General features: G+C 42.8%; 2 protein-coding genes across 6 annotated transcripts; one reads left to right on the top strand and one right to left on the bottom strand.

Annotated features, from left to right (window-relative positions):
* Positions 1-636: 636 nt before the first annotated feature.
* usp46 (ubiquitin specific peptidase 46) lies at positions 637-12,438 on the top strand. 3 transcript variants are annotated; one of them, XM_061779540.1, is made up of 9 exons: positions 637-983; positions 2,651-2,731; positions 3,900-4,113; positions 4,775-5,016; positions 6,986-7,062; positions 7,137-7,220; positions 7,509-7,706; positions 8,700-8,778; positions 8,866-12,438. In XM_061779540.1, exons 1-9 carry the CDS (start codon positions 948-950, stop codon positions 8,965-8,967), a joined length of 1,113 nt encoding a protein of 370 aa, XP_061635524.1. In that variant the 5' UTR covers positions 637-947; the 3' UTR covers positions 8,968-12,438. The 3 variants fall into 3 exon arrangements, with proteins under 3 accessions (XP_061635524.1, XP_061635525.1, XP_061635523.1); XM_061779541.1 differs by lacking the exon at positions 8,700-8,778; XM_061779539.1 differs by having other exon boundaries at positions 8,700-12,438.
* Positions 12,439-16,208: 3,770 nt separating this feature from the next.
* spata18 (spermatogenesis associated 18) lies at positions 16,209-25,537 on the bottom strand. Of its 3 annotated transcripts, XM_061780270.1 has the most exons (12): positions 25,061-25,516; positions 23,968-24,073; positions 23,031-23,146; positions 22,804-22,922; positions 21,901-21,990; positions 19,903-20,019; positions 19,606-19,837; positions 18,402-18,560; positions 18,144-18,319; positions 17,553-17,676; positions 17,415-17,474; positions 16,209-16,933 (listed from the first exon to the last, which is right to left on the bottom strand). In XM_061780270.1, exons 1-12 carry the CDS (start codon positions 25,145-25,147, stop codon positions 16,874-16,876), a joined length of 1,446 nt encoding a protein of 481 aa, XP_061636254.1. In that variant the 5' UTR covers positions 25,148-25,516; the 3' UTR covers positions 16,209-16,873. The 3 variants fall into 3 exon arrangements, with proteins under 3 accessions (XP_061636254.1, XP_061636255.1, XP_061636256.1); XM_061780271.1 differs by lacking the exon at positions 17,553-17,676 and having other exon boundaries at positions 25,061-25,537; XM_061780272.1 differs by lacking the exon at positions 23,968-24,073 and having other exon boundaries at positions 25,061-25,454.
* Between the last annotated feature and the right edge of the window lie 886 nt (positions 25,538-26,423).

Raw genomic sequence — 26,423 nt, 5'->3', positions numbered from 1 at the left:
TTCAATTATTTTCACTCTTATGTATAAACAAAATCATTGATCTTAAAAATAATCTTACATTTTGTTTAAATGGCAATAATTGTAATGAATACTAATATATTTTGTAAATATATATACAGTGCAAGATGTAAAATTTTAAAATGTAAAAATGTGGGTAATGCCTGCACGATATTATAAATATTTTGTATTAAAATGAAAACTAATAATAATAATAATACTCATATTACATTTGCCGCCCTTATTTTAAACACACAGTGTGTGTTAAGAATGTATAATGTAAAAATTTACCTAAATATTTGTGGGAATTTTTTTTTTTTTTTAATGATTAAATTAGGAATTTGTGACGTCATAGTTACATCTGTCTATAGTTGTCACAAAATTAACTTACATGATTACAAGGTTCCAAAATCAAACTATATTAATAACAACGTTTGGTAATTTATGAACGTTCTTAATTCATGAATATTCACCTGCAACCAAATCATTCGGTTTGGCGGCTCGCTCAATTAACTGGAGATGCCAATGATTGGTTGCAGTTCCACCATTCAACGCTCTGATTGGCTCCGCTTCTCTGCCAATCAAATACTTACCCCTGAACCAATCATAAGGTAGGTTAAGCGGCAGGTGGGCGGGGCAACGTGACGTCGCCACGGAAGCCGTTCCCTGTTTGTTTGCTAACAAGCAGCCTCTCATAACTTGCCTCCATTATGTTGTCTTTTCATCCCTTTTTGGCGATGAAGGCGCTTCGTCTCTGAGTCGCTCTTCGGTCTCCTCGCTGGCCGTATGGTGCCGCGGGTCTGCGTTGCGACGCCGCCCCGGGGCTTGTCGTTGTGTGCGTATGCGTATGCGTATGCGTTTATGGGTGGCCTTCCAATTCAACTTGTTTGCTTCCCTCAAAGTCATGTTTATTTCCTGAAGATGGCGGCCGAGGGGACACTGTGAACTAAATGACTGTCAGAAACATCGCCTCCATTTGTAATATGGTGAGTACTACGTGGTGGCTCGTCCGTCCTGCTAACCGGAGTAGCCTCCGTGTTGACCCGAGCGAGGGCTGCTGTTGTGGGGGCGACCGAAGGTAGACACTGGGCTGGGCTGTGTTAAACATGTCTACTAGATGCTTCCGTGCCATTTGTGGGTCAGCTCAGCGTGGTTGTGTTCAGTTGACACCACCGGAGCGAGAGAAAGCCTCTAGGGTGCATTCATTCATGCGTGCTTGCGTTGCGTTCAGGGACTCGTGCGTCCTCCCACAATGCTGTCACTGCGATGTCATGACGCAAGATAATTGGACCGTACCACTTTTTTTTTTCTTGAATTTTGGGTTGGTGGAATACTCCTAATGTAACTCAAAATGACAAATATATATATAAAAAAAAAAAAAGTTTAACTGAAGTGAAAAAAAAATTGTGAAACGTATTTTTGTTCGTTTGCAAGCTAGCAGGATACTTTCAGGTTTACCTATGTTGACTTAAGACCATTTAACTGAACCATATTTTTCTTTTGGAGATAGTAGTTTTATCTGAACCAAAACATAAATAAATAAGTGACAAATGGTGAAATGCAAACTTTCGGCCATTTGTTCCCAAGTTACTTGATTCACTAAGATTAGTGTAGTGCAATGGACTGTACCATTTTTCTTGATTTTTGGAGTGGGGACTTTCCCTATCAGAACTCAAACTGCCCCCCAAAATAATAAATGAATAAAGTTTAACTAAAATGACAAGCGGAAACACTGTATTTGTTTGTCCATTTGCTAGCTAGCAGGCTACTTCCTGGTTCACCTCAGTTGACTTGGAAAATGAACTGTATAATTTTTTCATTATTATTTTGCTTTGGGAAAGAACCGTTTGATCGTGACTAAAACTGTAACCCCCACCTCTCAAAAAAAAAAAGAAACGCCCAATTTTTCCAGCATTTGTCAGTTAGCAGGCTTCTTCCTGCTTGGATTGGATGCCACCATTTTTTTGTCTTTGTTTGTTTGTTTGTTTTGCCCAGACAGAGAACATTTCCATTATGACTCTTAAATGGCAAAAAAAAAGAAATAATTTGTTCGCTCATTTGATAGTCAGCAGGCTACTTCCTCTTTTAAGGAGAGTGATATAAAACAAAGGAACCGTCCAATTTGGGGATTTTGATATGGGGACAACATTTCCATCATGACTCAAATGGCCAAAAAAATCCGAAATGGTATATTGTCAGTCCATTAATTCTCTATCAGGCTCCATCCTGACTGATTGATGTTCAAAGCGCTTGCTGCTAATAGAAACACAAACAATGAATCCAGAGACAGTGATTGATGTGAAAGTGCTCTAATGCCACTACTTTTCCTGGATCGCTGGCACAAAGCGCCATTCAGCGTCTTTGCTGTGACGCTCGGAACCGACCGCCGCGGGCCGTCAAAGGCGCCCGTCGGCTAAATTGTCGCCTCTGTCGTCTCAACAAAGCCTCGCTTTGAGCCGGGGGGGGAAGCCGAGTCGGCGCAGAGATAAGCGCTCGAGCTCGCCAATCTTCTGTAAAACACACCTGTACAATTTGGAGCGGATCCGCTTTCGTCTACTGAAACGAGCGCCACTCTGTGGGAAAGACCTTCATGGAGACCTCCGCCAAGGCCAGACTTTCCTAATTGGGTTTTTTTGTTCCTCTATGCTTGCAGGGCACCAATGCCTCCGCTCTGGAGAAAGACATCGGCCCGGAGCAGTTCCCCATCAATGAGCACTACTTTGGTCTGGTCAACGTAAGCATTCACATAAATACAGCGGTGCCTTGAGATGAGAGCTTAATTTGTTCCATGACCACGCTCAAAACACTCATATCTTAAATGGTCTTTGGCGTCAATCCCAGTTGAAGTTTACTGTCAAACAAAGAGTGTTACGGTACATGTGCATTCAAAACCAGCAAATAGCTTTGCCTCAAAGTCCACTTAGTTTGTTGCGAACGAAAAGTTAAAAACGCCATTGACGGGCTAACAAATTGCATTTATGTTTTAACCCTTTAAGCAATAAAAAAATGTAGCACAAATGGTGTGGCAACGCACGTAGTCAGACAATATCGCCATACTTAGACATATGGCTGGCTTTAGGCAGACTCCTTACATCTTGTGGCCCAAAAAAGTTCAACATGCATTCTTATTTGATGACAATTGACAATTGATGAATTCTCCTCATTGAAACATGCTTTACGAGAGGTAATGCACAAATAATGGATTTGAAATTGTTAGGTTATTTTTTTCTTTCTATTTCTGATACTTGGGGATCGTTAAACACACGCTGGGTCAAACTGACCCAAGAACATTATTGCTGTTCCTGAGGAACAAACGACAAAAGGTTAAGAAATCTTACATAGTCCACTTAAATATGAATTGAAGTGTTAGTAATTGGGTTACTATTGAGTTATAACCAATTGGGATGACTAAACATGTCCCAGGTCAATTTGACCCAGGGATGTTATTGCTGTTCCTGAACATAACGAGTTAAATATCTTCCATTTGGTTTCTTAAGTCACTGAAGCCTGGTCTGTGAGCGGTAATGGGAGGTAAATATGGATTTAAAAGGTTAGTTAAGGAGTTAATGACATGTGCATAATTATATATGCCCTAGGTTAAAATGACCCAGGGCATATTATTGCTGCTCCTGAGAGGAAGAAATTGTGGCAGGAGGGTAAATCTTAAATGTAACCCCTTGCAACTAGCGAAGCATGCGCTGTGATAAGCAATGCACAATATGTGGCTTGAAATGTAGTAACGCAGTTACTAATGAGATTGAAAAAAAAATAATAATTTGGATGCTTAAACATGCTCCCAGAGGCTATTATTGCTGTTCCTGACCATAACAACCGTAACAGTGGGGTGAAATGGCTCGAACGTGATTGTGCTGCCGCTGTTCTTTTCGATTCCTTCCCATCAGTTCGGCAACACGTGCTACTGCAACTCGGTGCTGCAGGCGCTCTACTTCTGCCGGCCGTTCCGCGAGAACGTGCTGGCCTACAAGGCCCAGCAGAAGAAGAAGGAGAACCTGCTCACGTGCCTGGCTGACCTCTTCCACTCCATCGCCACGCAGAAGAAGAAGGTGGGCGTCATCCCGCCCAAGAAGTTCATCTCGCGCCTGCGCAAGGAGAACGGTGAGAAGCCTACGCCATCATTTGGAGGTTTTCTGGTTTTTATTTTTCGATTTTTGTATGCAAGTATGAATAAAACAACTACAAATCTAAGGGAAAAAATAGTTTTAAATGTGGGGGGGAAAAAAATGCTAATACCTGCACCTTGCATGCACGTTAGTTTAATCATGCAAAATCTATTTTTATCCAATTAAATCGATGGGTTAACTGGGAAAATGCTTCATTCTAAAAATATTCAATAGCTGATCCCTTAGCAAAATTTACGTATGATATATATTATTTGTAATTATTTTTGAATTTGCAAACATCCACCATACATACTATATCCACTATCATTTGTGTTGACAATGCTTTTTTCCCCCAATACATTTTTGGTTCAGGGTTTGACGTTGACAAACTCTCAACAACTCAATGTCTAGTTGGTTTGAAAGAACATTCGATGAAATAAATGGAATAAATAATAAAGATTTTACTTAAGGATTGGTGTGTATACCCAAATAAGGCCGTAGTAGAACAGTGCAATTTGGAGGAAAAAAAAATACATTATTAAAAAGGATTCAATTATAGTATATTGACATAATCTTTCTAATAACTGATTTTCTTTCTGATTGGCTAAACGCCTACGTTTTCTAATCCGTATTTTCGGGGGACAATATTTCGGCAGACCTGTTCGACAACTACATGCAGCAGGACGCCCACGAGTTCCTCAACTACCTGCTGAACACGGTGGCTGACATAATGCAGGAGGAGAAGAAGCAGGAGAAGCTGAACGGACGCCTGAAGAACAACGGCCCCGAGGCCGAGACGACGACGACGACGGCCGAGAACAAGACGGAGCCCACCTGGGTGCACGACATCTTCCAAGGCACGCTGACCAATGAGACGCGCTGCCTCAACTGCGAGACGGTATGTGGCCACTAGCCAACATTGCCTCATTCTAATGGATTCATTTATTTTTCATTCTCAAATTGGTGAATGGATTTGTCGTAAACACTAAATACATTTTTTTATTCATTTTATAAAAGTGGTTTGTTAAGTATAAATAATAAAATGTAAAAATCCTAATGAATTACTTTATTTTTCCATCCATCCATCCATCCATTTTCTGTCGCGCTTCTCCTCACGCGGGTCGCGGGCGTGCCGGAGCCCATCCCAGCTCTCATCGGGCAGGAGGCGGGGTTCACCCTGAACGGGTTGCCGGCCAATCGCAGGGCACATACAAACAAACAACCATTCGCACTCACATTCACACCTACGGGCAATTTCGAGTCTCCAATGAATGCATGTTTTTGGGATGTGGGAGGAAAGCGGCGTGCCCGGAGAAAACCCACGCAGGCACGGGGAGAACATGCAAACTCCACACAGGCGGGGACGGGGATTGAACCCGGGTCCTCAGAACTGTGAGGCTGACGCTCTAACCGGTCGTCCACCGTGCCGCCTACTTTATTTTTAAGAAAACCCACGCAGGCACGGGGAGAACATGCAAACTCCACACAGGCGGGGCCGGGGATTGAACCCGGGTCCTCAGAACTGTGAGGCTGACGCTCTAACCGGTCGTCCACCGTGCCGCCTACTTTATTTTTAAGAAAACCCACGCAGGCACGGGGAGAACATGCAAACTCCACACAGGCGGGGCCGGGGATTGAACCCGGGTCCTCAGAACTGTGAGGCTGACGCTCTAACCGGTCGTCCACCGTGCCGCCTACTTTATTTTTAAGATCCATTTTTACCCCGGCGAGGACAAGCCATAACTCGCAATAAAAATGTTATTATTTTTGTTTTGTTTTTTGTACTCACATAGCTCAATTTAGTAATTGGTCAATTGAGTGAGGATAAACGGTACAGAAAATGGATGGAAATAAGAAAATGTAAAGTGTTGGTAAAATAAACAATGTTATATATTCACGTAACACTTTTTTGTATTTATTTTTTATTTACAAATATTATTAAAAAGTTGGTTAGTTAATCATGACTAAATTGTATCCCCAAAAAAATTCTAAAATCAGAATGAGATCACTAAGTTTTGAAACTACATTACCTAGAAAAATAATTTAGAAGTTTTATTTTGTATTCATGTATCTCATTAAATATTAGGTGCATCAATTTATTGAAAATCATTAAACAAAAATGGTTGTTAAAATCATTAATTTTACATACATAAATTGAACATTTAGAAATATTTGTTTTAAATGTGAATGACTTGTTCATAATTATCTTGCATCGTTTTGTATTCATTTGTCTCATTAAATAAGAGAATTATTGGAAATTGTCAAACACAATATTAGTAAAATCAACAATTTTACTTACTTTTTAAAATTGATTTCAATGCTTTTGGTTAGTTATAATAAAATCCAAATCAACGATTTTAAATGTTATACATTCGTCTTAATTTATCTCATTACTAATTGATTGTCATGATAACTCAATATATTAGTAAAATGAAAACATGCATTTAACAATTTTGTATGTAATAAATATTTGGTTAATTAATGATAATGATTATAGACAATTTGAAAAGAAATGGGAAGTGGGCTGTACATAGGAAAGGAGAAGCACCTTCACTAACGGACAATGAGGACACGGATGAGCAGATGATTATTTCTTTGATTTTTTTGGTATGTATGTCCCAATACTGTAATTTGTTCTCATTGTTATTGAAAGAAAATTCATTTGAAAAAAGAAGTGATTCAAAAATGAAAATACATTTGATTCCAAAATGAGCTTTCTTTTTGTATTGTTTGTATTTAAACATATCTGTAAATAACCTCAGCTGTCCATTTTACGACTGAAATTTGGTGGCCCTTGAGCACAGAAGTATGGCAGCCTCTGTCCTCGGGCCACACCTAATTAGGGCTTATCTAAATGTCTCTGACAGGTGAGCAGCAAAGATGAAGATTTTCTCGACCTTTCCGTGGACGTGGAGCAAAATACGTCGATAACGCACTGTCTCAGGTAGTTTAGATTTTGAACTCACACAAAGTGCAAAAGTAGGTCAGCTTGAGTAACGCCCCCGCGCGGCACCGCAGGGACTTCAGCAACACGGAGACGCTGTGCAGCGAGTACAAGTACTACTGCGAGATGTGCTGCAGCAAGCAGGAGGCGCAGAAGCGGTCAGTGAACGCACCGCCGCCAAAACTGATCAGTGGCTCTCCAACTGATTTTTTTTCCTCTAAAAAATGACTTTCCTATTGCAACATTTCAATTCCTATGGAATTTAGGGGTACACGTGGTTGTTATGTTCATTGATTTAAGGGTTGAAAGGACTGGAGTGAATTAAGCTAGTATCTGAAGGCACCACTGTTTAGGAGGATCCTTTGAAAAATGTAATCCTGTAAGGGGTGCGTGGGGGGTCCCTGGATCGAGCTGAGCGCTCACCTGCATCTCTCTTTTTGTGGTAGCATGTGCGTGAAGAAGCTGCCCATGATCCTTGCACTGCACCTGAAGAGGTTCAAGTACATGGAGCAGCTGCACCGCTACACCAAGCTGTCGTACCGCGTGGTCTTCCCCCTGGAACTGCGCCTCTTTAACACGTCCGGCGACGCCGTCAACCTGGATCGCATGTACGACCTGGTGGCTGTGGTGGTCCACTGCGGAAGGTGAAGTACGCTCGATGAAGCGCCTGAAACTGGCTCATATGATTGATCAATGCACGCCTGGTTCAGATGTACTTACGAAGTTGACTGCGTCGGCCCCAAACCTTAAAATATCAGCCAATAGCAAGCACAACGTATTTGGTGACTCCGTATCGACTGATACGAAGTGCACCAATCTGCTTTTTCCATAGTCAGAAGTCAGCCACAAACAAGCGTCGTACACGGGGCCTGTACGAGGCTTTTATTACGTTTGTAAATAGTAGCTAAGCTAACTAGCTGGCTTAGTAGAAACAGATGTTGCCAGCCAGCGTGGATTTACGCATTTTACGGCACAAAATAGACCACGGCCACGATGCGGTAAGGGATCCTGGTTAAAGTAATTCATTTGAAACGAAAAAGAAACGTTTTGGCAACCGGAAAAAGCGGTTGCGGAAATGTCTTTTTTGGTGGTGTGACGAAATCCGCGACCCCAAAAAACTGTGACCGGGACTTAACCGAGGGGCTATCAATCATTTTCATCCATCCAGCCATTTCCTCTACCGCTTACCCTCACGAGGGTCGCAAATTAGATTTGAAAATCAATTTTTTTTTTTTTTTTTTTTTACGTTGGACAATGACTTCTAAGCTTCCGAATAGTACAGGGAGTAACAATGTTATAGTGATTCGCTGTTCATTTGTTACTGTCGATGCAAATAGCGATTGGTGATCAATAGTAACAAATAAGCGGATCGCACTGGCAGAGAAAATTCCTCACTTTTTTTTTTTCCTTTTCTATTCAAATGACTTTCAAAAACTTGAGCACTCGTTCAATTGAAGCATTCAATCCGGACACGTGTGATGAGTATCGTTGTATTATCTATCTGTGTACATATCGCAAGACCCCACTGTAGCATGATTCGTTCTAGGCCAACGGTTTGATTTGAAACCAGCACCAGGTATTTGCCTGGCTGGACTACCGCCTTACTTTGCGTGTAATGGCACGTGTGTGTTGTTCAGCGGTCCAAACCGAGGGCATTACATCACCATCGTGAAGAGTCATGGTTTCTGGCTGCTCTTTGACGATGACATCGTGGAGGTGCGTCACCCTCTGTCTCCTCGTTTTCCTTGGTACGCTCGCCATGTTTGTCTCATCGGTAAAAATCACACCCCTTTCTCCCCACAGAAAATCGACGCGCACGCCATTGAGGAGTTTTATGGACTTACCTCAGACATCTCCAAGAACTCTGAGTCGGGCTACATCCTCTTCTATCAGTCCAAAGAGTGACATCGCCGTCCTTTTCTTCTGACTCCCCCATGTGTGCCAACCCCCCCGCTACCCTCACCTTATTTTTGAACTGACTTCACCTGCATCTGACCGCACTTTACACAAAACAAAATCATCTACGTTAGCCCTCGTCTTTGACTGGGAGGATGATGTATAAATTGACCCTTTGTCATTCCTCACAGTTACTATGCATTTTTTAGGGGGTTAAAGTAATATGTTCATATTTAGATTTTGGCAAACTACCCAACTACAGGATCAGCCGACACTCCACATTAACAACTCCTTCTCTAGATGGATCTTATTTATTGAACTTATTTATTTTTGTAACTTGAGGCACGAACTGCAGGACTTCTTCTTTTCCTTTGGGCTTGTCCCTTTAGGAGTCGCCACGGCGCGTCATCCTTTTCCATGGAAGCCCGTAAATCTCCTGCATCCTCCTCTCCAACACCAACTGCCCTCATGTCTTCCCTCACGACGTCCATCAACCTTCTCTTTGGCCTTCCTCTCGCTCTCTTGCCCGGCAGCTCCATCCTCATCATCCTTCTACCAATATCCTCACTAGTTCTCCTCTGGATGTGTCCGAACCATCCAAGTCTGCTCTCTCGAACTTTGTCTCCAAAACATTGAACCTTGTGCTCATTTCTAATTTGATCCAACCTGGTCACTCCGAGAGCGAACCTCAACATCTTCTCTGCTTCCTGTCGTCTCTTCAGTGCCACAGTCTCGAATCCGTCCATCATGGCTGGCCTCACCACTGTTTTGTAAACTTTGCCCTTCATCCTAGCAGAGACTCTTCTGTCACGTAACACACCTGCCACCTTCCTCCACCCGTTCCAAACGGCTTGGACCCGTTTCTTCACTTCCTGACCGCACTCACCATTGCTCTGGACGGTGGACCCCAAGTATTTCAAGTCCTCCACCCTCGCTATCGCTTCTCCCTGTAGCCTCACTCTTCCCCCACCACCCCGCTCATTCGTGCACATATATTCTGTTTTACTTCGGCTCATCTTCATTCCATCTTCATGCCTCCATCTTTCGAACTGTTCCTCCACCTGCTCCCTGCTTTCACTGCAAATCACAATGTCATCTGCAAACATCACGGTCCACGGGGATTCCAGTCTCACCTCATCTGTCAGCCTATCCATCACCACTGCAAACAGGAAGGGGCTCAGGGCTCATCCCTGATGCAGTCCCACCTCCACCTTAAATTCATCTGTCACACCTACAGCACCTTTGCCCTGTGTCACATCTCAATGTATTGCTTTCGCCTCTCCTCTGTCCTCTCAGTGTCCCACTTCTTCTCAGCTAACCTTTTTCCTTGTATGATTTCCTGTACTGTGAGGTTCCACCACCAAGTCTCCTTCTCTCCTTTCCTGCCAGAAGATACACCAAGTACTCTCCTGCCTGCCTCTCTGATCACCTTGGCTGCAGTGGTCCAGTCTTCTGGAAGCTCCTCCTGTCCACCGAGTCATCTTCCACACCCCCGTCCTATGCTGTCTAGCCAGACTCTCCCCTAGCACTACCTTACAGTCGGTAACCTCCTTCGGATGACATCGTCCATCCACCTGCGTGCTTCAACCTCCGCTCTTGTAGGTCACCCTATGTTCCTGCCTCTTCTGGAAAAAAGTGTTCACTCCAGCCATTTGCATCCTTGTTGCAAAGTCTACCACCATCTGTCCCTCCAAGTTCCTTCCCCGGATGCCGTACTTACCCATCACTTCTTCATCACCCCTATTGCCTTCACCAACATGTCCATTACAATCTGCACCAATCACGACTCTCTCTCTGTCTGGGATGCTCACAACTACTTGGTCTAGCTCCTTCCCGAATTTCTCTTTCACCTCGAGGTCACATCCTACCTGTGGGGCACAGCCACTCATCACATTATACACAACACCCTCAATTTCAAGTTTCAGCCTCATCACTCGATCTGATCCAATTTTCCCCACAAAGACATTCTTAGCCAACACTTCTTTTAAAATAACCCCGACTCCATTTCTCTTCCCATCTACACCATGGTCAAATCATTGAAAGCCTGCCCCTAAACTTCTAGCCTTACTGCCTTCCACAATATGTCAACCAACTCCCGAGATTTTCCTGTCAAAGTCCCCACATTCAGTTCTAGGCTCTGTGCTTTCCTCTTCCCACAGTAGCTGAATTTCCACCGGCGCCGGCGGCGGACGTTGTTAACCCGGGCCACGACCGATCCGGTATGGAATTCTTTGGATGAACGCTCATATTTGTTTGGCAAAGTTTGAAGCCGGATGCCCTTCCCGACGCGACCCTCTGCATTTATCCGGGCTTGGGAACGGTCTACAGTTTGCACTGGCCAGACACAGAAACAGCTAACGGAAGGATCCGGTCTTGGACAATTGCAATTCCAGGCCTGTTTTTGTATTGGTCAATGGTAAACTCTGATGTATTGTTCGATACCAGACCCTGTATCTGCTAAAAGGAAGATCAGATTTTGGTCAATAGCAAATGCAGGTTCCTGGTATTTGATGGTCATGACAAATTCACATGTATCGGTTGATACCAGAACCCGAATCTATACTCATGGCATGATCAGATCGTGACAAATGGAAATCCAGGTCGCGTCCAATACCAGATCCTGATTATGATACCATTTTTTGGGGGTATTGGCCAAGAACAAGACCAAGTATCCGTTATCGGCTGATGCCAGGAATTGGTATGTGTGAGCCGTATGAGGTACAGTATGTGTCCATAGCCAGGTAATCCGATAATGACACATGGAAAACTCAGGTGTCTGTATCAGTCGAGACGAGACTCTGCTGTATCTGCTAATGGTATGATTAGGTTTTGCCAGTAGCAAACCCTGGTGGGTGTCTTGCTATGCGTTTCCTCTTTGCAGCACTAGGAAAAAAAAAAAAAAAAAAAAAAGGCCAAAATGGTGCAATAAAGAAGTGAGGTCGAGCAGTGAGGATGGTGCGTTCAGTGACCCATCTTGTCACTTTTGTTGTGTTTTTATTGCATTTAGTTGGAGTTCCTGCATTATTGATGTAAATGGGGTTTGTGGTAAATGCTCATGTTAATTCAATATATCTCCCGAGAGATTAGAAAATTGGCATTTCATACACGTCTGTTTTTTTCCCACTCTGTGCCAAACTGCTGCAGACCTCGTCTTGAAAAATGTCTTTATTTTCTTTGTAAACGTGTACAGAAACAGTACGGTATGTAGAAAACGGCAACATTGTTTTTTTTTTTTGAAAAGGCGTGCGCGCGCTAAAGAGTTTCACGTATAACCGAGTGCTGTTTTTCCCGCTCGGTAATCTTGTCGCGTGATTGGTCGAGAGTGAGTTTCCATTCGTGAGACGCACTCTTCTTTACTGTGACCGTGGGTGGGATAGCGCCACCTGTTGGAAGAGGATGATGTGTCTGATTGGCTTTCAGCGAAAAGTGCACTTTATTGGCCCACTCACTCGTTCTCAATAAAATTGACCATCCATGACATCCATGTTGTCTGTTTTTTTTCTTATTGTCATGACGAAATCATTCTTATTTACTCGTTTATTCCTTATTACTTATTCGCAATCTAGCAAGTAGGACTACAAGGACATGGTTTATGGTCCATACTGTACTGCTGCAGTTAGTCCGAGCTAATAATTACAATAACAGGGTTAGGGTTTCAAAGTAGGGTTTTAAAACGGGCTTATGGTCTTAAATTAGGTTTTCAAAACGGGGTGAGGGTCTCCAATTAGGGTTTCAAAGCAGGGTTAAGGTCTTAAGTTAGGGTTTTAAAACAGGTTTAAGGTTTCAAAATGGAGTGTTAGAATTTCAAAACGGGGCTAGGGTTTCAAAGCAGGATTTCAAATCAGGGTTAGTTTCAAAAGAGGGTTTAAAAATGGGGTGTCTAAACAGGTTTAAGGTTTCAAAGTAGGGTTCCTAAACGGGGTTAGGGTTAGAATGCAGCATTTCAAAACAGGGTTACAGTCTTAAATTACTGTTTCAAAAACAAGGTCAGAGTCTCAAGTTAGACAGGGTTAGGGTTTCAAGCTATGATTTCAAAATAGGTTTAGGGTCTGAAAGTAGGGTTTTAAAACAGAGTTAGGGTTTCAATCAGGGTTACAGTTTGAAAGAGAGTTTTATGGTTTTAAAAAAGAGGGTTTCAAGACAGGGTCTTAAATTAGGGTTTCAAAACATGGTCAGGGTCTTTAATTAGGGTTTTAACCCAGGGTTTCAGAAAAAGATGAAGTTATTAAATTAGGGTTTCAAAACAGTGTTAGGGTTTCAAATCAGGGTTACAGTTTCAAAGTATGGTTTGAAGAGCGTTTTGGGCTTTCAAAACTGGGTCAAGGTCTTAAATTAGGGTTTCAAACAGGGTTAGGGTTTGAAAAAAAGGGTTCGGGTTTCATAACAGGGTTAGGGTCTTAAATTAGGGTTCAAAAACTAAGGGTTTCAAAACAAGGTTAGGGTTTCAAAACAGGGTTAGGGTTTCAAAGTAGGGTCTCAAAACACTGTTATGGTCTTAAATTAGTGTTTGAAAACAGGGTTACGGTCTCAAATTAGGGTTGCAAAACAGGGTTATAGTCTTAAACAGATTTCAAAGAGGGGTTAGGGTTTCAAAACAGGGTTCGTGTCTTAAATTAGGATTTCAAACGGTGTTAGGATTTCAAAGTAGGGTTTTAAAACAGGGGTACGGCCCTAAATTTAGGGTTTCAAAACAGGGTTGGGGTCTCAAATTCTGGTTTTAAAACCGGGTTGGGGTTTCAAAGTGTGGTTTTAAAACAGGTTTATGGTTTCAAAATGAGATTAGAGTCTTAGGGTTTCAAAATTGGATTTCAAAACAGGGTTAACAAAACAGGTCTTAAATTAGGGTTTCAAAACAGGATTAGGGTCCTAAATTAGGGTTTCAAAACGGGGTTATGGTTTAAAATTAGGGTTTCAAAACAGGATTAGGGTTTCAAAGTGGGTTTGGAAGTGGTGTTTCAAGACAGGGCTAGGGTTCAATTTAGGGTCTGAAATTTGGTTTTGAACCTAGGCTTAGGGTTTCAAATTCAGGTTCAGGTTTTAAGTTAGAGTTGAAAGCCAGGATTTGGGTTCAAGTCTGGGTTAGGGTTTTAAATAAGGATAAGGGTTTCAATTTCGGCGACAAATCAGAGTTTGGGTTCCAAATCAGGGTTACGGTTTGAAACTATGCTTCAGGTTTCAAATGAGTGTTCGAAAGCAGGTTTAGGGTTTCAAGTTTGTGCTTGTCGCTTGACTTGGGCTTTTAAACAAGAGCGCTTCAAATTTGGGTCTCAAGTCAGGGTTTCAAATTAGGCTCGTCACATGCTGTGGTCGTGTGCACGGACGGACGAGTACTGCTGCATGGTAACGACTTCTTTACGCATAGTGCGTGCGCGCGCGCGCGTGTTGCTGTTTTGCGCCGGAGAGAGAAAAAACCACGGGAGGGCGAATTTTCCACGAGGAAATCAAATGAACACACGCACACAATTCACAGGAAGTTGCTAATGGAGCCGCTCATGTGTCCGACAAAACGTTTTTGGGTGAATTCAATGTTTTTTCCTTGACATTCGCAGGCTTTACATGCGGACGGACAAAAGTGTTGGGACACCCGGATTCCTGTTCTTCCGGTTTCCAATGCAGCCAGACACTTTTGCATCAATGGCTGTAGTCTTAGGCTGACATCTAGTGGTGAGATTCAGTCACTGATTTTCGGCTGCCTTTTGAGATTTGACTTTAAATTGATAACAACGAGAAAAATGGCAATGGAGTTAGTGTTAGGTTTTCAAATTAGGGAGCAGTAGCAGTCGTTTTGTAGTATTAATTGTAGGAGTGATAGTGGGGGTGGTGGTGGAAGTTGTAGTATATTTATTAGTAGTAGTAGTAGTAGTAATAATAATAATAATAGAAGTGACAGTCATGATAGTGGTGGTAGTAGTGGAAGTTGTGCTATTAGTAGTAGCAGTAGTATTATTAGTAGTATTATTAATAGTGGTGCTCATGGTATTATTATTATTAGTGGTATTAGTATAAAGATGATAAAAGGCTGCTACTTGAGTGCACCAGCAGAAGCAATCCTATCATATTATCGGGCTAGAAACCCTACTAGCTAACTTAGACTTGAGTCAAAATGGATGCCGCGGCATAAAGCTCCTCCCGGTCGGAGGGCTTCCCGCAAACTCTACCGCGGGGCAAAAAAGGTTTCGGGGCCCTAATGCGGAAGCTCGACAGAGCGTGATACATATTTGAGCCGCTGGGCTTCACTAACGCGCCTCACGCCGGCCCCGTTCCGCTCGTTCGCAGCCGGGCCAGAGGCCTTCGGGACGTCGGCCGAGCGGCGGATCGGCGTCAAATGTGTCCGTGTGATGAAACGAAACGAAACGACGGCGGGGAGGCTGAGCTTCAGAGGAGACGCCGTGACCCGGTCAAATTTGCGGAATTGATGGTTCTCGGGCCCAGCGAGGTTGTTACGACAAGAGCGGAGTGCAGCAGGAAGCGGCGTTTTCGCAATTTACCGCAGCGGGCACACAAAATAGGCGACGCGGGAGACGGCAAACATCACTGCGATTCCTGTCGCCGGCTGAAGAAGACTCACCAGCTGCTTTAAAATGACTAGAACTAGGAGAAAAGATCGCAGTTAGGTTATAGCTTCCTCCAGGAAGTCTTTAAAGACCCTTCAGCTGCTCTAAAACACTGCTGCTCGAGCTAGGAGAAAAAGATCATCGTTGGACTAAGTTTATTGTAAAATGTTGAATGTTTCATTTTTGTACTCACCTACGAAGTTCTAGACGGTCAACCTACTGGAGCGCTACTAGAATGCTACAAAAAGACCTTTTCTGATCATGAAAAACTCGTCTCGTTGGATGATTGCAACTCTCTGCTCAAGCAAGTCAAAATGCTGCCGCTCGAGTGCTGACTAGAACTAAAGTTGTCGTTTTGGAAGCTAGACTTTTGAATGCAGCAAGTCACGAGAGAAAACACAACATTTCGAAAACTGTGATGTTCGAGTGCCGACTAGAACTACAAGAAGAGATCGTAGTGAAAAGTGATCAAGTGAAAGCAACCGGTCAAACTGTTCGAGGCGTATGCGTGTTCTTGAAGGCCTCTTATTACGGATTATTTTGTCTTTTTTTTTTTTTTTTTTTCCTCTACCGGAATTCCCTCTGGGCTGACAATGCTCTGACGCTTTCAATTTGGCTCATGTGCCCATTTTCATTGTCACTTTTTCTTAAAATAATAAATACGTAACGTTATAATCACAGAGCTGCAGCGCTATCTGTTGTTAAAACAATCTTTAATATCATGTAAAACGGTGATTCCTTATCCAAGAAATATATTATTTATTGACAACAAACCTATGCCAGTGACATATAGCGACAGACAGAACAATTCAATACTACTCGTAATACTTTTTGTGACATTTGTTTTAGTGTAAAATAATTGGCTCAATAAACAAATTGTAAAAAAAAAATAAAAAAAATGTATGATGTAAGGATGTAAATGTAAAAAAAAAAGTATTGCTACACAAACACTTAAAAGCACCCAAACAAGTGCTACAGTAGTCGTACGTTCAAGCCATCTGCTGTAGCTTGACGGCAAACCGACATGGCGATAAAGGCAGTAGTTTCAGAAATGACATGTTAATGCACAAGCGATTTATTTCCTACTCGGGTAGTAAAAAAGCGCTTTGCATCAAAGCAATGATGGAGAGAAAATACGATACTACTGGATATCAATCAGTCACTGTGATACTGGCGGAGTTGAAGTACTTCTGGAAGCCCGTTTGAGCGATCACATGGTATCTTTGATATCCAGCTTAAGGTCCACGTACTAGGCTACTTCGGACTCTCGTCAAACTGATGCGTGAGCGCAGGTGTAAACAGACCAGTTCAATCCGGTTTGTGTTCCGCGTGGTGTAGATCTACGTCCCGTCGCAAGCAGCTCACAAGCAGCTGGAGGCGATCGCGTCCGGAGACGAGGCGCTCATCCCGTCGTTGAACGTCTGGAAGCATCAGAGAAAAGGACAAAAATGCAATCCAAAGGATTGGAAAAATGTCATGCGATTGTTGCCAAGCTAATCGGCCGTGCCAGGGAAATTTGAAATCGGAAACAGTCCCATAGCTAATATACTTGCGGTGACGTTGACAACAAAGAGAGGCTGAAATCTGACTGGCCCAAAAACATGAGCTCCACGTGCACGTACTGTAACCGTAACATCTATGCCAATTTCTCTTTCACATTATATGTGAGCATTATAAGCTAGCAGACTTCCATTGGACAACATGATTTGGTTTCATTGAATATTTTGGTGTCGACAAATTCTCATTTGTCTTATGTGTCACTTTTACTGCGGGTGACACATTTGTAGAACTTCCTTTTTTGTCCCCTTTTAAGCGAGAGACTGAAACCAGTTCAAAAGGGTGCTTCCATAAGTTTAGTAAATGTAAATGTGTGTAAAGTGTACCACTAAGACGTATACTTACGGGATTGCGAGTTGGACTGAGAGACCGGGAGCGTATGTAGCTGATTGCGCTTCTCTTCCACTGCAAGAGCAGACAGAAACACACACGAAGCATCAGAACGTCAGCATCTTAAGTCGCATTCGTGTTGCTTTTCAGTACCACAGCTCCTTTCTTGGTCACGACTTCGCCCATGCAGCGCACGGTGCCGCCCTGCATCAGAGCGGGCCACACGTGGTACAAGACCAGCTCGGCGGAGAGGTCCGAATCGGGGCTGCGGCGGTACCTGTCGAGAAAAGAAGCTTACACGACTCTAAACAAAAGTATTGCTTCGGCGCCACCTTTTTTGTAAAGGAACGATGTGGAAGTTTGTGGAGGAGCTTCATGCTGAGCTCGATAGGCAATGATTAACCTTGTTAAGGGGGGACTTTTTTCCCACTCTTCGCGGTGGGAAGAAACCCAGCCCTGACGCGAAAGGGGTCACAGCGCCCCCTGTTGCTTGGGCATGTGCTCGATGGCCTGGAAATGGGTTTTGTGAGAGCAGGAACACTAACGGTAAGTTGGAAAATGGATTTAACTCTGTAGATGCAAACAAAGGACTTCTTTTGCATGATTTGGGGGGAATGTTTGCTAAACACGGATGTAAAGGAGAAGGAAATGCTAACTTATGTAGCATGAGCTAATTCTTCTGATATGTTGCACATCTCAGTATTACACTAGTGCCTTTTTGTTGTTATATTTTTGGCGCCATACTTGTTGCCGATGTAAAGTTCCCCATCGCTGGCGAAGGCCAAGTCAATGGGCGGGTCCAGCGTCTGCATGGTGAAGGCCAGCTTGCACGTTTCCCGAATCAAGGGGCTGGCCACGGAAAAGTTGACTTTCGGGATGGAGGCGATGCGAGGGTTGAGGTTCATGGCGCTGAGCACTTCCTGTTGCACACGCGAAACCAAAAAACATCCCAAATACACACTGACCGCGAATGACGGTGCATATGTTTCTGTTCCTTCTTACGTCAACGCTGTTCTGCACGTCATAGAGGTCCTGGTTTCGGACGACGTAGTCCACCACGGTGTCCTCAAGGCTTTCAGGCCCGAAGTGACACACGGACAGAGTCTTGCGCGCGCGCAGCCTGAAGAGACGGTGCGCGAGTTTAGCCGCCTTGAAGGATTCCTGTGGTGTGACGAAACACGACAAAGAACAAAAACATCGTAAAAGTTGTATCAGGAAAAGCCGTAGTTTGTGTTTGAAATATATCTTTTGTGAACCGGCCCTGGAACCTTTCTGACACACCTCATATAGAAAAAGGTTACAAGCTGCACATTGGCCAAGCAAACAGAAATGTGAAGGGTTAAAAACAAATCGAAATGAATGGATATTTTATACTCTTAAGTCAATTCAGACATTTGTTTTAAACGCATTCGACATGTTTGAAGATAATTGTTGCCAACAAACTACACAGTACTCACTTATGCTTTTCACCATCTCAGTTTTACGGATTTTTTGGGGAGGGGCTAAAACAGGGCCCAGTGATCCACTTGGGCGTCTGGAATTAGTCACCACCTCCCCCCACTACAGAAGTACTCGAGCGCCTTCGTTCACATCAGCGGTTATCCAGCGTAATTGCGGCGTGCAGTTAGCCGGCTAGTTAGGCCTTCAGATAGGTTGCTGCCGTGGCCGCTTTAGAGCGCCTCGTTGTCAGCCTAAGTGCGCATACGTCATGCAGAGGGGGTTAATGTCGCTAATGTGTGGACCGGGGCTTCGGGCTAGCGTGTCACGGCATGAAAAAGACCCGGTGGGATATATTCCAACCAGCGGAGGCTTTAAGCAGATCAGGTTTTGCAGCTCAAACATGCGTCGGCATAAGAAAGATACTAGACAAAGGAGCATACATTTTTCTAGGTCGCGGCGGAGGGCATTTGATTGACAGTTGACCAGGGCGTGGTTACTGCGCATTCAGCGGACACGCCCACAGCATTCCAGAGCGGAGAGAACAGTTGGATTTTTCATGATTTTGAAGCCTCATTTTATATATATCCTTCACATTTGGCAGGGTTGTTAACAACATTCTTCTCGGTGGCGTGTCCAATTCATACGACACGAAACACTTTCAGTGCAGTTAAAGGAGCAAAAAAAATAGAAAAGAATTACAGACCAAAAATGGCCATGAGCAAGTTCAAGGCTAGTCAAATGAAACTATTATTTGTTGGACTCTTACAACTATGGCGATGAAGATGATCCTCTGCACCGTCTCCAAATCATTTATGAAGCCCTGAAGCTGGAATTGCGCATCTTTGCGCTCCACGTTGTACAGATCGCTGAAGCGCGACACCACGCGCGTGAGCCGGGACGAGCCGGTGAGCTGGGACCGGGGGGTCGCCTCGGACCCGAGGGGGCTGGAGGCGTACCGCGGCCCTGCCGGAGTCCTCGCAGAATTGCTTCTGGCCAGTCTGGCGTCAGAGCTTGCTGGATGAAAACCGCTTGCTACTGCATGTGTGTTACAGTGCGGAAATACCTCTGTGAGCTTCGATACGAGACTTCGGCCCTCAACTTCGACATCTGACGTTCGTAATCGTGGTAGGAATCCAGCTTCTTCTTGTAAAGATCCTTTTGTAAGTGTGCTCCTCTCAAGCTAAAAACACAGAAAGTGGTCAGACCCCCTTAAATCTTTCACTCTTTCTTATATAGGCAGCCATTTGCTAAGATCATTGAAGTACATTGTTTCCACATTCATGTACACACAGCACCCCATATTGACAGAAAAAAAACGGAATCGTTGCAATTTTTGCAGATTTATTACAAAAAAAAAAGAACTATCACAGGGCCATAAGTATTCCGAGCCTTTGCTCAGTATTTAGTAGAAGCGGCCTTTTGAGCTCATACAGCCATGAGTCTTGTTGGGAAGGATTTGGATTTGGGGATCCTGTGCCATTCCTCCTCGCAGATCCTCTCCAGTTCTGTCAGGTTGGATGGTGAACGTTGGTGGGCAGCCATTTTCAGGTCTCTCCAGAGACGCTCAAATCTGGCTGGGCCATTCAAAAACAGTCACGGAGTTGTTCTGAAGCCACTCCTTCGGTAATTAGGGTCATTGTCTTTTTTGAAGGTGAACCTTCGGCCCAGTCTGAGGTTCTGAGCACTCTGGAGGTTTTCGTCCAGGATATCCCCGTACTCGGCCGCATTCATCTTTTCATCGATTGCAACCGGTCTCCCTGTCCCTGCAGCTGCAAAACACGCCCACAGCCTGATGCCGCCACCGCCGTGCTTCCCTGTTGGGACTGTGTTGGACAGGTGATGAACAGTGCCTGGTTTTCTCCACACATGCCACTTAGAATTAAGGCCAACAATTTCTATCTTGGTCTCATCAGACCATAGAATCTTATTTCTCACCATCTTGGGAGTCCTTTGGTTGACTTTCTAGAACCTTCTCCCGTCTCCCGACTGCATCTCTGGAGCTCAGCCACAGTGATCTTTGGGTTCTTCTTTACACCTCTCACCAAGGTTCTTCTCCCCCGATCGCTCAGTTTGGCCGGACGGCCGACTCGAGGAAGGGTTCCGATCGTCCCAAACGTCTTCTATTTCAAGATTATGGAGGCCACTGTGCATTTAGGAACCGTAAGTGCAGCAGACATGTTTTTTTTGTAACCTTGGCCAGGTCTGTGCCTTGCCACAATTCTGTCTCGGAGCTCTTCAGGCAGTTCCTTTGACCTCATGATTCTCATTTGCTGTGACATGCACTGTGAGCTGTTAGGAGGTCTTCTCTAGACAGGGGTGTGGCTTTCCTCATCAAGTCCAATCAGAATCATCAAACACAGCTGGACTCCAATGAAAGTGTAGAACCATCTCAAGGATGATCAGAAGAAATGGACCGCACCAGACTTGAATATATGAGTGTCACAGCAAAGGGTCGGAATACTTATGGCTGTGTGATCTTTCAGTTTTTCTTTTTTAATAAATCTGAAAAAATGTCAACAATTCCGTTGTTTTTTTTCTGTCAATATGGGGTGCTGTGTGTACATGAATGAGGAAAAAAATGAACTGAAATGATTTTAACAAATGGCTGCGATATAACAAAGAGTGAGAAATTGAAGGGGGTCTGAATACTTTCAGTACCCACTGTATATATATTATACATGTATATCAATATGTTTGTATTATACTGCCCCCAGGTGGCTGAGGTGTGCACACCAGAAGAAGCAACACAATGTTCAGGCAAAAAATGTGCCAAAAACTGTTCAATTCTTTACATTCAATTATGTCACTTTTTTTTTAAATACAGGACAATATTATGAAGTGTTTTTTTTCTTATGAAAAACACATTACAAAAATTTGTTTTTTTTGGGGGGGGGGGGGGTGGAACGGATTAACGGCATTTCCATTCATTTCAATGGGGAAAGATGATTTGACAAGTGAGTGCTTTGAGTTACAAGCGTGGTCACGGAATGAATGAAACTTGTTTCTCAAGGCACCACTGTAATCCCGAAATGTAGTTATTTTGTGTGTGTGTGTGTTTTACTCTTCTTTCAGTTGCAGTAGTTCATCCTCCAGCAGGTTGCTGGCAGTTTTGTTATTTGTCGTGTTCAGATCCCTGTGAGCATCATCCAGCCTGGAAAAAACAAACACATCCTTTATATGGACTGTATTCCATACATGCATCCATTTTTTCTCGCACTTGACCACATTAGGGTCGCGGGTGAGGAGGGGTAGATCCCGGACTGGTTGTCATCCATCATCCTGAATTCCAGATGTTTTTCTGCCGAGAGGCCTGAAATCAGTTCGTTTGAATTTCTCGAGCTTCTCTACATCACTAGCAAAGATCTCCGCCTACCTCTCTGCCCCCCGAGTCTTCTACAAGGAGGCAACCAATCAGAGCAAAGGGGGACAAAGCGGATACAAAACTGAAGTATCAAACAGAAGTATAGCTGTCAGAGGGGCCTTTTCTGGACGCTAGCATGACAAATCAAAGGGTTTTTTTTCAATGAAATGGACCCTTTTATACTAAGTCCATGTTAAGGAGTCACTTTATGGCGGTATAAATAGCTAAAATACGGGACCATTAAGCAACAGGGAATGTTACTCACTTGTGCTCTAACCACTAGTTGACTCCATAAACAAATACAGTGCAGCTCAGCCTCTGGCTAGCAGGCATCATGGCGAGCGATATCGTTTTGGCGCTATGTCAAACTCATGTGAAACGGTGTTTGAAAAAAGAATAGGCTGTTTCTGAACAAAAAAAATATATATATATATATATATTGTTCTTAACGTCTATAAAAGTGGGTTGTGACTTTCCCAGGTCCCAGGGTGACAACGTTTGAGAACCAACTGCTGTAAAACTCAACTAGGTGACTGTATCTCTCTGAAAACACCTTCGCGGCGTGAGAGGTTTTCCTTTATTTTCCGTGTGCATCAGACTCACTCCGCCTTGACCGAGTCCAGCTGCAGCCGAGTGGAGCACAGCTGCGACTCCACCCACTGCATGTCGCTCGTGTTGCCGCTGTTGAGCTCCGTCAGTTTACGCTCCTTCTCTGCCAAATCCTGGTGAGGACACACAATTCAGCACATGTAGCGTTGATTAGGCTCATCCGGGCGTGGCGGAGGTCATCTTGACTGCCACCGTTAGTTTACTTGAAAGGGTGATGTCACCTGCAAGAGATTGAAACTGTTGTCTTTGTGGGCGGGGGGCTGTAATGGCGAGAAACAAGTCCCCAGCCACGGAAGCAGGCGCGTTTTAAGCGTGGACACTCCGTCTGTGTGTTCACCTGAGTCACAGGGAGAGAACGGTTGTCACACACAGCTTATAAACACAAACATACAGTGGATATAACAAGTCTACACACCCCTGTTCAAATGCCAGTTTTTTGGAATATAAAAGAAAAATGATGACAACTTTTCTCATCATTAATATGACCTATTATCCTTACAACTCATTTAAAATTTCAATTTAAAAAAAAATAATCGAGAGCGGAGGTATATGTAAACAACTGAGATAATGTGGTTGCACAAGTGTGCACACCCTCCTATAACTGGGGATGTGGCTGAGTTCAGAATGAACCAATTATATTCAAACTCACGTTAAATGGGCGTCAGAACACACCTGTCACCATTTAAAGTGCTCCGATTAACTCGAAACAAAGTTTAGATGTTCTAGGAGACTTTTTTTCAATTAGGTTGTACAAGTTTAAGATCACGTCAATGGTGGAAAAAGTGGAAAAATGCTCTGGTCTTTTTTTTTAACTTCACAAAAATCTGGTTTGAATGTGTGTGTTGACTTTTTACATCCATATCTGTGCATTTTATTACTGTATTGCTGTAGTTTTAGCATATATTCATGTAGTTTTTTTATATACATATATATATATTAGTATTTTTTGTGGTGATTATCCTTTTCATGTGCAAGCCCAACTAGGGACGAGGGTTGAAAACTTGCATTAGCTGTATACACTCTATACAGCTCATCAGTTGCATATTTTGCTCTGTAACTATGTTATTCAAATAAAGTCTATTCATTCAGTCAGTCAGTCAGTCAGTCAGTCATTCATTCATTCATTCATTCACAGTAGGTTAGATTTACAGTGGTTACCTTCAGCAGCCACAGAGTTAAGGACAGCGAAAAGCTGCCCTTGGATTTTGGCCGTAAATTCTATCATCTCACAGCACCGATTCATGTTCTCGTCACAGGAAATCACCTTGGAGAGCGTAAAATCGTGTTCACGAACAAGAAAAAAAAAAACTTTTAACAATGTTTTTTAATATTTTGGTGACCTTAACCACATGAAAATACTAGAAACAGTACAGTTCTACAACATGAAAACTACAAGGGAATATCTTTCATTTCATTTCAAACCTTCATTTAAATTTCAAAAGATCATTGAGAGCAAGCCCTCATTTTTAGTGATGTCAAGAGCACAGAAGAGCAATCATTATTGAAAACAGTTACATTCAAATGGCCAATGATTGTTGATCCTATTATTGAAATATTACATGCTAACAATTGTGTAGCGTTTGAGTGACTATTGTATTCCAGGAATATGCAGCAGCTAAAAAGTTCATAGAGTCTGGAGGACTGGACCACATGTTGAAGTTATTATGAGACCAGGTTAATAAAGTTTATATATATATATATATATATATATATATATATATATATATAGAAAAACTTTATTAACATATATATATATATATATATATATATATATAACTGTACTTAGAGTTTAAGGTTAGCTCACTTTTTAGTAGGTAAGTAACTTGTTTTAAATAGTTTAAAATACAACAGCAAAATACGAAAATGTATTTTTTTAAATACAACGTAGCGATTAAAACCAAGACTAAAAGTTCATTCCTATCACTTCCGGGTTCGCATGAACATAACAGGAAGTGGTAAGCTAAAACCTCTCAAATGGAGTCGAATTTTTTTGGGAGACGTTGCTAGGTAGCCACTGGCAACTCGTTTCCATAGCAACCAAACTCAACTTGTAAAGCTGTAAATCGCTAAATAAGTGTATTTCATGAATTTACAAAAAAATAAAAACAGTGATGGCCAAATAAAACGACAAATGGATATGTCATTTTACGTCATACCCAGACGTGAACCGCCGCCATTACGTGTAACTTCATGACGTCTTTATCATAATACGTCACGTTGGGTGGACTTTAAATTCTCAAAAAGAACTTACATGATACTCTCTTTGCCATCTCTCCAGCCTGTCCTGTAAAACGCTGAAGCAAGACTGAGTTACGAGCGAGTTTAAAGCATCCGACATGTTTGTGCTCCTGCTGAGATGGAAGAATCAGAAAACAACAACAACAACAACACTCCTTGTCTCGTTTCGTCCCTAAAAGCGAGGGAAAACAATGAAGAAAAAAAAAAATGTTGTCCCCGCCTACAGGTGAGGCGACGTCACGTCACCTTCTGTCGGCCTTTGTTTCACAGCAGCCGGACTCCACACACGGAGGCTTTAGCCGGTGATGTGCTTTTAATCCATTTCTAGTCCGGTAGGTAAACTTGTAGTTCACCTATTACAGTAGTTTGCTCGTCCGAGCTGCAAGTACATGTAAAATGCACCAGGGGGCAGTGTTGTTTAATTTACACCATTGTATCAGGCTCGGCTCTCCAATTGGGAAACTATCCATCCATCCATTTTCTGAGCCGCTTCTCCTCACTAGGGTCGCGGGCATGCTGGAGCCTATCCCAGCTGTCATCGGGCAGGAGGCGGGGTACACCCTGAACTGGTTGCCAGCCAATCGCAGGGCACATAGAAACTAACAACCATTCGCACTCACAGTCATGCCTACGGGCAATTTAGAGTCTCCAATTAATGCATGATTTTGGGATGTGGGAGGAAATCGGAGTGCCCGGAGAAAACCCACGCAGGCACGGGGAGAACATGCAAACTCCACACAGGCGGGGACGGGGATTGAACCCCGCACCTCAGAACTGTGAGGCTGACGCTCTAACCAGTCGGCCACCGTGCCGCCTTGGGAAACTATACTACTTTAAAAAAAAAATAAAAATAAAAAAATAAAAAAAAAATAAAAAAAAGCTATCAAAATGTATCACACATAGAAGTGAAATTCAAATTTGACTTCAATCACGTCAAAAAATAATATTGATGCACATGTATTGTAATTTAAAGTTAAATACAACTGAACTGCACTTAAAAAAAATGTATGTACATGAATAGTAAACTGAATTTAAAAAAAAAAACAGGCTGTATGCATAATTACAAGCTTCATCCTAATATGTTTAATTGTATTCCATGTTTTAAATGGAAATTTGATTTGTACTTAATGCAGTGATTGTTTTGCATACCACGAGAGAGTACTCATTTTACTGTCTCATTCAAATGTTTTTAGTTCATTTTTTTTAAAAAATACAAATTTCTAATCCCTCGAGGGGAAATAATTTGTTGGTTTTTTTTACTTAAATGTTAGCATTTTTTAATGCTATCCTGCCCTTATGTATTGTATACACCATGTATATTGTGTTTATTTAAATTAGGGAAAATATAAATAAAATAATAATCATTAATACATTGA

Source organism: Phyllopteryx taeniolatus, chromosome 7 (genome assembly GCF_024500385.1).
Source record: "Phyllopteryx taeniolatus isolate TA_2022b chromosome 7, UOR_Ptae_1.2, whole genome shotgun sequence".
In the NCBI taxonomy this organism is placed as follows: Eukaryota; Metazoa; Chordata; class Actinopteri; order Syngnathiformes; family Syngnathidae; genus Phyllopteryx; species Phyllopteryx taeniolatus.
Note: the sequence above shows the minus strand (reverse complement) of the source record. Positions and strands in the feature narration are given on the sequence as shown.

Coding starts and splice junctions, on each gene's coding strand:
- usp46 (XM_061779539.1), top strand. CDS start 948: ATGACTGTCAGAAACATCGCCTCCATTTGTAATATG. Junction 4,114..4,774: donor GCGCCTGCGCAAGGAGAACG/GTGAGAAGCCTA, acceptor ATATTTCGGCAG/ACCTGTTCGACAACTACATG. Junction 5,017..6,985: donor GCTGCCTCAACTGCGAGACG/GTATGTGGCCAC, acceptor TGTCTCTGACAG/GTGAGCAGCAAAGATGAAGA.
- spata18 (XM_061780270.1), bottom strand. CDS start 25,147: ATGTCGGATGCTTTAAACTCGCTCGTAACTCAGTCTTGCTTCAGCGTT. Junction 24,074..25,060: donor GATGGCAAAGAGAGTATCAT/GTAAGTTCTTTT, acceptor ACGCTCTCCAAG/GTGATTTCCTGTGACGAGAA. Junction 19,838..19,902: donor TCGTATCGAAGCTCACAGAG/GTATTTCCGCAC, acceptor CTCTGACGCCAG/ACTGGCCAGAAGCAATTCTG.